The sequence below is a fragment of the Papaver somniferum genome, chromosome 8, assembly GCF_003573695.1.
Source record: "Papaver somniferum cultivar HN1 chromosome 8, ASM357369v1, whole genome shotgun sequence".
In the NCBI taxonomy this organism is placed as follows: Eukaryota; Viridiplantae; Streptophyta; class Magnoliopsida; order Ranunculales; family Papaveraceae; genus Papaver; species Papaver somniferum.
Window position 1 is genome coordinate 169,145,760 of NC_039365.1, and position 12,185 is coordinate 169,157,944.

General features: G+C 40.9%; 3 protein-coding genes across 3 annotated transcripts; 2 read left to right on the forward strand and 1 right to left on the reverse strand.

Moving 5' to 3' along the window:
• Positions 1-847: 847 nt before the first annotated feature.
• Positions 848-5,113, reverse strand: LOC113306428. The gene is made up of 3 exons (XM_026555367.1): positions 4,852-5,113; positions 4,216-4,717; positions 848-1,124 (listed from the first exon to the last, which is right to left on the reverse strand). Exons 1-3 carry the CDS (start codon positions 5,111-5,113, stop codon positions 848-850), a joined length of 1,041 nt encoding a protein of 346 aa, XP_026411152.1.
• Positions 5,114-5,401: 288 nt separating this feature from the next.
• On the forward strand, positions 5,402-6,088 carry LOC113303921 (30S ribosomal protein S17, chloroplastic-like). The gene has a single exon (XM_026553004.1). The coding sequence runs from the start codon at positions 5,454-5,456 to the stop codon at positions 5,913-5,915; it is 462 nt and encodes a 153-aa protein (XP_026408789.1). The 5' UTR covers positions 5,402-5,453; the 3' UTR covers positions 5,916-6,088.
• A 3,248-nt stretch (positions 6,089-9,336) lies between these two features.
• On the forward strand, positions 9,337-10,294 carry LOC113306429 (cyclin-dependent kinase 20-like). Its single transcript, XM_026555368.1, has 5 exons — positions 9,337-9,393; positions 9,475-9,668; positions 9,777-9,847; positions 10,027-10,174; positions 10,240-10,294. The coding sequence occupies exons 1-5, from the start codon at positions 9,337-9,339 to the stop codon at positions 10,292-10,294; spliced, it is 525 nt and encodes a 174-aa protein (XP_026411153.1).
• Positions 10,295-12,185: the final 1,891 nt, after the last annotated feature.

Consider the following 12,185-nt stretch of genomic DNA (forward strand, 5'->3'; position numbering starts at 1 on the left):
GGGAATAACTTCCCTTGGGGTAGATTCACCGAAATTCAGTTCTTTACCCTTCCCACTAGGCTTACCACCTAAAACAGTATAAGAAACATCAGAAGATTTTTGGGGGGACTTATTCAGAAACTGAGGCAAGGGAAGACGATCATCGGTATCCTCACCACCGGCCGCAGAAACACTCTCAACATTTCCCTTCTCATCTTTTGATCTATGCACATGAGTCTTCGTTATATCCATGTAAGGCAAAAAATAGGGGAAAGTACATGTACTGTGGGTAGAGCAGTATATTTTTTACCTTCCCTGCCTCTCTCTCGACTCCTGTGCCAGGACCTATATCTCTCTTCTTTGAAACCGAAGCCTTAATTTGGCTACTTTGAGATTGAGGATGCAAAACACGAAAAGATCAAAACATGACTCATCTAGATACCCAGGCCGACAAATTCAAACAGATAAAGAAACTTACTCGATCAACGTTAACCACCCAAAATGGATAGGGCTCGGCTGGAGGAGGAAATCGGCCACTCAGAAGAGGACCATAAATAGCAAGAGGGACCCGATCCCAAGAAACATCGCAAGTATGACGGGCATGTTTGTTAGAAGTACCTCTCTCCGGATCCTCATCCAACAACAACTTCTTAACACCCTCGGGGTGAGATTTATGGCGATGAGGGCTAGCAGCAAAATTGGCGAGATCACCATTAGTGGAAGTCCCACTTCGATAGTTGGCAGCAAAACTGGCAGGGGTATAGTCGCCTGCCTCAGAAGGATCATAGGTTGACCACTCAGTAGCAGGGCATTCACCTCGTCCTCGCCTCTCCCACTCGGACATGATACGAAAGGTGTTACCATTCCATTAGGCTAATGCACGAGAAGGAAGAATCTTTGAAAGACCTTCATATATGAAGGGACGGCTAGGATCGTACAGAGGGAAGCGCATCCCGAGCTCCAACTGACCCTTGGTGATAACGGTCGCCTTTGATGAGTGAGGAAAGTTCATGACATCATTCTTTTTCAAAACACCCTTTTGGCCCGATAAAAGTTTGATGTCATAACCGTGGAGATCAAAATCATCTTTTAACTGCTTAAAGAACTGTTCATCAATCAAATCATTGGCAACCCTTTTGTCATTTCTACATGAAAACTAAGGAGAACCGTCAGAAAGGATAGAGTTTAAGGGAGCGATAATCATCATGCGAAAGTCTGTCAACAATAAACAAAGAATCAACAAACATCATCATCATCAGAGAAGATATAACTGAAACACCTCTTTTCTGTCATGGAGGAAGTCGAAGAAGCCATGGAAGAACTGTTGGGAAGAAATCTCGAACTAAAGAAGATAACAAGCGGAAAAAATCGCAACAACAGCAAAGATAAAGCAATGGAAGGATCAAAATATGGTTAAAGCTCTCAAAGAATCACAAGAAGAAGGGATATCAGAGCGGCAATTGAAAGAAGAAACTAAGGAAAGAGAGTGCAAGCTTTGAAAAGGGAAAAGTAAAATACCAAGGGTCTATGATTCGAATTTATAGTCCTAACGATTGTAACCTGTGAAGAAGGTCAACATGTCATAAAGACGAGTGTAGTGGGGAACAGCATGGCGTGAAACACGGCATGGCAGCGGACGTGGGAGCCGAAGCGGTTTCTTTCCCTCGCGTCGATCACACGAGTGAAAGAAGGGGCATAAATGTAGGTGTGAATAATCAACAGATCTAGGTGGAGAAATCCTAGGTAGTAGGGCATCGACAACAGATAAATAGTGAAGCACAAAATCATCCTACCAGGATTTGGCGCGAGAAAAGAGACACCAAGGAAACCCGTGAAGACAACGCGTGTAAAGATCGGAAGTGACTGAAGAGATAGCCATCGAGTACAAGAGCAATAAATGCACTGACGAAGTAGTTGAGAGGATAAGTAGAATATGGTCAAAGTAAGACTCGGCTAAGAACATCAAAGGCGACATCGTCTACACTTGCTAAGAAATCGATATCGGATGGATGGACATCGGGAGAAGACACCACTAGGTTCGGACCTACATCTTGGATGAGACATCACCAGCCACCCCAGAAGGACATCAAGGAAGATATACCGCGACACACATTATAAATTGGATGTATCATCATTTGTAGCTATAAATAGAGAACCATGTGGAGAGCTAGATGGCAAGTAATTAGTGAGGGAAGAGAGAATACTAAGAGCTGGTAGTGAGAAAAGAGAGATTGTTAGTGATTCACATACCCTGTAACCTTAAAATCAAGTAATAATATCATCCTTTCACCCCGTGGACGTAGGTAATCATACCGAACCACATATATCTTGTGTTCTTGTGCATCCCTTGCTTGTTTACTTCATCGTGTGTGTGTTTATGTTTCTTGGATGTAGAAGTAAGGTTTTCCATATCCACAGTTGGGATGCTTCTGAGTTGGATGTAATTTCTAGAAGCAGAAAAAGTAAACTTTTTGCGAACACAAAAGAGGAAGGAACTAATCAGAAATTGTTTCACAACACCACGAGCAATCAATCAAGAATTGAACTACATTTCTTATAGCTTCACTTAGGAGTAATGAGTCTTATAGGATTCACCGAGATCAACCTTGTGGGAGTAAAATCGCAAGGAGGGCGAAAATTTAGAGCCTCTTTTTCTTTCCTAATTAGGAAAGAAACAACCAATAGTGTTCAACCAACGACTAAATATAAAGCCAAATGTTTGTCAATAAATAGGAAGAATCTAGCTAATGAAAGACTAACGACCAATAGTGCTCCAACCAACGACTGTCTCAAAGAAACCATAAATATTATGTCATATGTTTGTCTCATGTGCACCAGAGGAAGAAACTAATCATCATTTGTTTCACAACATCTGTCAGGATTTTCTTAGGGAATCACTGACAACCGCGGAATAACGGATCTTGAGATATTATGATGAATAATAAGTAAACCAAGCACAAGTAACTATGAAAATACGAGAAAGATAAATCAACTCACAAGAAACGAGATTTATAGTGGTTCGACCAACACATACAACGTGTATATATTGTCTACGTCCACTTTGAGCCGCACCAACTCAAATCCACTATGAAGAAAAACGATTACAACGTCGTGTGAATTCCAGCAAACCCTTGGTTACACCACAACAATTACCCGAGACGATAACCTTGTATCTTGTTCCTCACCAATATGCTCTCACCACGAAACCCTAGCTTTATCCCTAAAATATTTACAAGAAATCTCTCACCGATCTCTTAATCGTTTTCTACACAATACAATTCTACAAGGCCTAATTACTTATTTATATAGATTACAAACTTGGCCACAAAGAATTCTATCCGTTTTAGGAAACCCCTTTCCCAAAACAGTCACGACTAACTTAGGAAATAATTAGTCTTCAATTAACTAACAATCTCCCACTTTGAAGACTCATTTATTGTCTTCAATTCTCATTTTCTTCAAATTTGGATTGACGGTGCTAAAACATCTTCATGTCAGTGCGGCTCCCCTCCCAGATCCTCATTCTGAGAGACCAACTAAAGCCTTGCAGAGCTTTAGCTTGTCTGATGTAACTCCCTTGGTAAACATAATCGCCGGATTCTTCGAACCAAGAATCTTCTCGATATTCAACTCTCCTTCTTATAATAAATCCCGAATGAAATGATAATGAATATCTATATGCTTCGTCCTAGCATGATAGGGTGAGTTCTTGGCTAAGTGTATAGCGCTTTGACTATCACTAAACAGAACATTATCTCGTTGTTCCTTTCCCAACTCATTTAACAAACCTCGTAACCAAATCATCTCCTTGCTCGTTTCTGTGACTGCTACGTACTCCGCTTTCGTAGTAGACAATGTTACCAACTTCTGTAACCGTGAGTTCCAACTCACTACATCTGACCCCATAGTATAAACATAACCGGTCATACTTCGCCTTTTATCTACATCACCTGCAAAGTCTGCATCCACATAACCCCTCAAGATAGAACCACCTCTTCCGTAACACAATGGTACGTTTGTGTTACCTCTCAAATACCTGAGAATCCACTTCACAGCTTCCCAATGTTGTTTTCTTGGGTTGCTTGCATATCTACTCACTACTCCCACTGCATGTGCATTATCCGGTCTCGTGAACACCATAGCATACATTAGACTCCCAATCGCCGAAGAATATGGTACGTTAGCCATGTACTCCTTTTCTTCATTTGTCTTCGCACACTGCATACTTGTAAGCACCGGAGAAGTGTGTCGAACACCTTTAACAAGCGGCCATTTTCAGCACAAGATCTGATATGTTGACATGTGAGTACCATCAAACTATCCATCTTCTCGGAAAAATTATTAGCCTGGTTAACAAGCACAAAACCATCATCAAAATCGTGGTCGTCGTCCATGTCTTCTAGTTCCGTATCAAATATGCCTTTATTGGATTCATTTGGCAAAATATCATCCCATCGTATTTCCAAATATAATTCAACAAGCCTATCCACCGCTGCCATCATCATCGTGCTTCCACAAAATTCTCCAATCGGTCCACTCTCAATCCTTAACATATTCTCCACATACACTGTCATCACAGGTTCTGTAACGAATATGTCAGGCATCCGCCGAAGAAGTATGGGACATAATCTCAGAGGTGCAAGAGGCACCAGGCTTGTGATCTTTATTAATGCTGAATGAACCCGATCAAGCACTTCTTCCTTTTTTTCAACCCCGCGAGGTTGATTCAGCTTTTCTCCTAAAGACTCGCGCATCATAAAATTGGAAACAAGCATGTCCAAAGAAGATTCGACAAACTCTCCACTGTAAGTAGCAAACGTATAATCAGGTCTACCAACACTTCAATAACATCTGGATCATATCTCCACATACCCATCCCGAAAACAGCTTGCAGAAGAGTCTCGTGCCCAACAATATCAATAGACGCAACAGCTCCAGATAAACCCTTTAAACTCGTCACAAACAAAGACATATCATATGGAGATAGATATTCGGACTGGTTCAACTTTCCAACCAAGTCATTATAATGGGTTGCATCTCCCTGAGCAAATCTTGATAAAATACCACGAATATGTGCAGTTACCTTTGAATCATTATGTTCAGTTTCTTTTATGTGGATATATTCCGTTTCCATAGAATTCCAACTTTCAAGGTGGTTACCCAACCTTCAAAGCCGCTGCTTCAGCTTGGAAGGTGATAGAGACGAGAAGAAAACGAATGAATGTGTAAGCTTAGGGTTTGACAAGTTTCTTATGAACTCATGTGGCCCGCATTGTTTACATTGGGCCAGGCCCGACTGCGTGAGTGTCGTAAGGGTAAACCACTATACACGTGGTGTATAATTAAATACGCACCACATTAGTCATCAAACATCATGTAGTACAGAATCATATCCGAAAGGATAAAGAACCAGAGAGGATGAGATAAGAGACCTTGTGTTTTTTTCTCTCATCGTCTTCTCCATCCATTCAACCATGTCTGCTTCACTTCTCCAACTCCCTCCTTTACATTCACTAAAAATCAGGTCAAATTTCTTCAATGGGGGTGCATCAATCCTCAACAAACCCACCACCACAGTCTCCATTTCAACCACCACTCCATCCATTGCACCACTACAGATTAGAGCAATGAGAACCATGCAAGGGAAAGTTGTTTGTTCAACAAATGATAAAACTGTTGCTGTTGAAGTTGTACGTTTAGCACCACATCCTAAGTACAAGAGGAGAGTTAGGATTAAGAAGAAGTTTCAAGCACATGATCCTGAGAATCAATTCAAAGTGGGTGATTTTGTTCAGCTTGAGAAGAGTAGACCTATTAGTAAAACTAAATCGTTTTTAGCTGTTGCTCTTCCACCTAAAAATTCTGTTAGGACTTCACATTTGGTGCCTAAAGAACTTGGGATTCCACTTGAAGGTTCTGCTGCTGCTACTGAATGATTTGTAATCTCTCCTTTTTCTCTATCTTTTTTGTTGTATTTTTGTTAAGTTGTGAAATTCAGACTTTTATGGTACTTTGTGTAGGGATTTCAATGTTTTAGAGTTTTTATGTGATAATGTGGATTGGTGGTTGTGATTTATGGTTGAATTTGATTGTGGGTATTGATTTTTAAGGCTTGGGGTTTTCAAATGTTACTCATTCCTGACCAATTTTAGTTATGTAGTTAAAATGTTTGAGGATTTGCTTGTGAGACTTTAAGAACAGTTCTTCATGATTCAAGCTTCGGCTGTGCTTGATGTTGGACTTGGACATTGTTAGCTTATTGCAATTAGTCCTAACCTAGCGAGAAACTTCCCTTTTTCCTGTCATGATTCATAATTCTGTGTTGGATTCGTGTAGTATTGAGTCATGACCATGATAAGATTTGTGCCTTCCATGCTTAAGGTTTTAGTGTTGCTGTTGTTTTTTGAGGGCTTGTAGATATTGCTTAAGGTTTTGATGCTATTGTTGCTATTTCTTCAGGGTTTGTAGCTATGTTGAAGTTATCAGTGAACACTTAAGGCAAACAAAATATGCATATAAGTTGGAACTTGATTGGGTTTCTGTTAGCCGTATAAAGTTGGTGAATCTCAGGTAACCATTTCATGAGATAGTGTTTATTGCATCTGCAATCGAAAAATGGTTATAGTTCTAAGATAGCCAGATGATATCCAGACATTAGATGTTAGGTCTACTTAACTTGGGTCATTGTCACGGATTCACAGCTGCATTCAGCACCTGTAGCATTAGAATGGTTAAGAACTGTTTTTCATGTTATCAAGCAAAAAACGAAGGAAAAAGATACTAGTAACTAGTGAGACAACCAATTGACTAGGAATACAGAAAAATCTATAATCAGGGACTTGATTAATTGAGTGCAAGGATGAACACATGTTGAACTAGAGACTTGACAATTGAGATTGAACATCATATATTTCGAATTGAATGTGTTCGCATTGAACTGGATCAACTCGAGATCGGCAGAGAGGACAATTGGTGACATGTGCAAACCAATTAACGATGCATCTCGTGTGGAAGACATGGGAGCATGGTAACTCACGGTTGCTAGTCCCATTCTCGAATTCTTTCAAGCAAATAGAACATTTATCCATCTGTTCTCCATTGAACACTTTCGTGTTCACCGAGTCAAATAACGAAGAATAGGATGTTGGTGGTATTGAATCAATCTTCTCTCGAGCAAACTGGTTACAAAAATTACCTCTCCTCCAAAGACACTTCAAACAATTACAATCTGTTTCCATGTCGCTTACGTTATCTTTATCTTCTTCTCCATCTGCACGAAAAACTTCAGCTTCTGGCTTTGCATGAAACACTTGGACTATTCTAACCACTTGTATTGGTATGGTAACAGATAAAAAGCAGTCGTACTTTTCAATGTCAACTGGTTTTGGAAGGATGTTGGATATCTTCGCTAGCTATGCTTCCAAGTCTTGGACAAAATTCTGTGGAGCAAAGTTGGAAGGAACCATAACCATATCTCCAACGTAATCATAGATGCTTGATAAAAGCTGTACAAAATCGCAATTACGAAACACATCTCTTCTTGATGGTACATCATGAAAATTAACCGGAAACAGTTCCAATATCATCGGTTCCTCTTCTTGATGAACGTGCGTAATGGCATTACTAGTTTTATCACCATAATACCAATACTGTGTTGATCTTAATACTTGAATCTCTACAATAAGTTGAGTTTCATCGGAAGAATTATTGGCCTCATCGTTCAGCTCAACATTGACTAAAGGAATCGCTTCTGCTATAGGAGTAACCCATGTAACTAACCATTCATAATTTAACGTCGACATGGTATAGTGGCCTAATCAATCTTCTTTTATCCCAATAAAGTGACGTTGTTGTCTGCCATATAAAGTGACGGACAAAGTAAGAAGTCCAACAATATACTCCCTCTGTTTCAAAATAATACAAAATAATAGACAGGTTCGTGTGTATATTTGTACTCCCTCCGTTTCAAAATAATAGGCAGGTTCATATGTATATTTGTAGTGATATTTATGGGAATCCGAGTTCCAATTTGTAGAAAGACTTGGATTTTATTATAGTTTAACATTCCGAAAACAAAACTAGTGACAAAACCCCTAGGTGAACAAACTAGTGATAAGAAAAAACCGGTCATATTATTTCTACCAAATAAAAACCGTTTCAAATAAAACTGGGACAAAAACCCCAAGTCAAATGATAATGAGCAAATTTAACTCTTTTTATTTTAAAAAAACCCAAATGTACCCTTTTATCTTTTCTTCTTCTTCTCTGATTTCTTCTTTCTTCCGTCTCCTTCTCCCACCACCTTCATCACCAGCAGCAACAATGGATCTCCACGAGAAGAACGACGCTGATTCAAGAGATGAAGAATTCGAGAGACGTTTTCTCTCAATCATTAGTTCATTCATTTCCCTAAAACTGAGAAAAGAAAGAGAAAGCAGCAGACGCTGCTGTTAAATCCGAGAGACCAGATCGAGACGCTGATTGAGAAATTGAGAAGGAAATAAAATTTGAGATGATGTTCATAGAGCGTAGAGAGGAAGAATCAGCAAAAAACTGTTGCTAGAATTTATTGAGATCGAGAAACAATGAAGAAATTAGGGTTTATGTTCTGATGCTGAGCTGTGGCTGCATTTGATTCAAGAATACAGATAAAGACAGATGGAGAGTTGGGTTTGGTGCTGTTTAAGAAGACCTGTTGCTGTTAATCTCAGAGATGAAGAAGAAATTGATGAAATCAGGGTTTCGATTTGAATCTCCAAACGAAGAACATGAAGGGAATTGGGTCTGTCGATAAGAGCAGAATCAAACAAGAAATTGGTGATGTTAATCTCAGAAGACATGTTGGGTTTGGTGAACAAGTTGTTGCTGGTTGGCCTTCTTGGCTTAGTGTTGTTGCTCGTGAAGCTATTCATGGTTGGATTCCTCTTCGTGCTGAAAGTTTCGAGAAATTGGAAAAGGTAAGGGTTTTTTCTTCTTCTTTTGTTATTTTGCTACGATTTTTTATTGTTCTTGAATTGCTCATTGCTGGTCTAATTTGTGTCGTTATACATCAGAATGTTGAAGTGGATTAGTACGTCGACAAGGTATTTTTGTATTTGTTCATGTGCTGCAATTATGTGAATACTGCAATTTTCTGACTGTATCTTTAGATTGGACAAGGTACATACAACAGTGTTTTCTGAGCACGAGAGCTTGCAACTGGGAGGATTCTTTCCTTAAAGAAAGTTCGGTTCGATAACTTTGAGCCAGAAAGTGTGAGATTTATGTCGCGGGAAATAATGATTCTCCGCAAACTGGAGGGACTAATTACTTCTAGACTGTCAACTAGTGTATATCTTGTTTTCGAGTACACGGAACATGATATTGCTGGTTTATAATCTTGTCCTGACATCAAGTTCAGTGAATCACAGGTTCGTATATATGGAACTCTGGATGTGTGTTCTAGTATTCGGGAATTACCAATGTTAAAGCGTTTGATTTGTTCATGTTGTGTAGGTTAAATTCTTTATGCATCAACTACTATCTGGCCTTGAACACTGTAATTCAAGAGGTATAATGCACAGAGATATCAAGGGATCCAACCTTCTTGTTAGTGATGATGGAGCTCTGAAGATAGCTGATTTTGGCCTGGAAAATTTTGTTAGTGTCGGGCACATTCAACCATCAACTAGTCGAGTTGTTACTTTATGGTATCGGCCTCCTGAACTTTTGCTCGGATCCACCAGTTATGGGCAATCTGTTGATCTATGGAGTGTTGGTTGTTTATTCTGTTGATATGCTATGTGTTTGACTCAAAGGGTTCAGGTTGCTGATGTGGTTTATTGGGTCTTTGGTGTTGAATACCAACTCGCAGATGGAAGGAAATGGAGTATGATAGGAGTAGTTGTTGTTGCTTAAATGAAAGGGTTGCAGGAAGTGGTTTTAGGCTGATCTCGGAAGCCGAGGAAGGACAAAATTTGCTGGATAAGGAAGTAAAGAAGTGCAGCAGAAGTTACAGGAAAGTATGAGAGGCAGTGTTACTGTTGTTGCAACAGAAGTGCAATGCAGGGAAAGAGGTTCAGATGATGGCAGTGATTGCAGGTCAGCTGAATGAGTTGGCGTTGCTGCAATATAGAGAAGGAATGAAGCTGGTGATATGCTGTTGTTGTAGAGAATGTGCAAGAAGTCGAGCTGAATTTGCAGAGAAGCTTATGTGGTAAGAAGTGATAATGGCAATTACAACATTGGTCTGTGATTGGGGTTTTGTCGCATACTGTTCAGGCCAGAGTATAAGGAGAAACGAGGGTTTCCGCTACAGATTAGTGAAATTCAGTGAAAGAGATGGAAATGGGAAGAGTTAAGAGCTCTCTGAGCTGAGATGCAAGATGGATGGTTTGATTTGGGTTCAGCTGATTAACGGAAGGATCAACAAGGGAGTAGATGCATGTGCAGTGACTGGTGCAGGTGGTGTTATCTCAAGTGAAGGATTGTGCAGTTGCAGCATTGGTGGTGACTGAGCTAGCCGTGTTACAGGTGGTTGTGGTCATGATAACTAGATAAAGATGGTGATGTGTTGGGGTTGCTTGCAATTGGGATTTTGAGTACAAGACTGAGCCATGAAAAAGAAAACAAGGTCGTGTGCTGGTGGGATTGTAAAAAAAAGAGCAAGGCAGGGAAGCTAATATGATACTGGTGGAATTTTTGCTGGTGTCTGAGCATAAAGGAAGCAGTATTGTTGTTACCGAGCTGATGTAACGCAGCAAGACTCTGTTATGTAATGAAGGTGTTGCAGGTAAGAACTGATGGTGTTGATGAGTTCGTGCTGAAGAGAATGGAAGATTGCGGTTGTGGATGTTGCACCTAGAAGACAGAGAAGTTGGTTTGTTGGTGGCAATGGATTGAAGAGGATATGAAGCAATAGTGCACATTTGCACCTGAACTGAAGGGAGATGCCGCTATTGCCGAGAGAAAATGAAGTTGCAGGAACTGAAATGGCAGCTGTTAGTGTGATGAAACCAATTATGGTTTCATCTTATTTATGATGAAACCAAAATCGGTTTCATCGTATTTCAACGATGTATTTCTATCCATGAACATGTATAATACCTCTTATAATTCTTCTTGCAGGTGAATTCTCACGAAACCAAGATGAAACCAAAATCGGTTTCATCGTATTTATGATGAAACCAAAATCGGTTTCGTCATATTTATGATGAAACCAAAATTGGTTCCATCTAATTTTTTGGGTGGTGGTGGGCGGTCGTGGTGCTGGTGGCGGTGCGGCGGGTTTTTGGCGGTGGTGCTGTCTGGTAGCGGTGGTGATGCAATTGCTCAGTATCGGTGGCGGCGGTAGTCGGAGACGGCGGCGGTAATCATAGGCGGCGGTGGTGGTCAGAGGTGGAGACGGCGGCGGTTGTCGGCGGCGGTGGTGGTGGGCGACGACGGAGGTGGTCGACGGTGGTGGCGGCGGAGGTGGGCGATGGTGGTGGTTGGCGGCGGTGGTCGGCGGTGCTGGTCGGCGACGGTGGTGGTCGGCGGTGGTGGTCTACATTGGTGGTTGGCGGCGGTTGGCGGCGGTGGTGCAATGGTAGTTGGTGGCAGTGATGGCGGCGGCGGCGGTTGACGGCAGAGGCCGCGGTGGTGGGTGACGACGGTGGTGGTTGACGGTGATGGTGGTCGCCGGTGGCGCTGTTGCTGGTGGTTTGTTGTTGTTGGTGGTGATAGTATATTTAAAAGTGAGATTGATTTTTGTTTTTGTTGGGGTGATTTAAATACTAGAAGGGTAATTTAGTCAGTTTATGATATTTGGGGTTTTTGTATCACTTTTGTTTGGATGGGTTTTTTGTGATGTGTTATAACCCCTTTGGGGTTATAACCCGCAGACCGCTCCGAAAATAAGCAAATTATTAGGCACATTCTCTTTTGACCACGGTCAAATCCACCGTTGACGTGGTGTTGATGTTTTGCTTCCGACTTAACTCGCCCATTCAGAGAATGTCCGAGGTTGTGCTGCTTTCCTTTGTAAACAAAAACTTCCGCAAATTTGGCTTTTCGGGGATATGCATGTTTTCCTTTATCACGATACCATTTTTGTTTTCTCTATCTTCAGCTTCAACGTAGACCGGAATGAGGAATTCTTGAAGAACTGTACACAGTACACTGCATGTTTGCATCAAAGGGCCGCTCTCGGGTATTTTGAAGCTTTGTGAGGGGATGCTCAAAGAAAG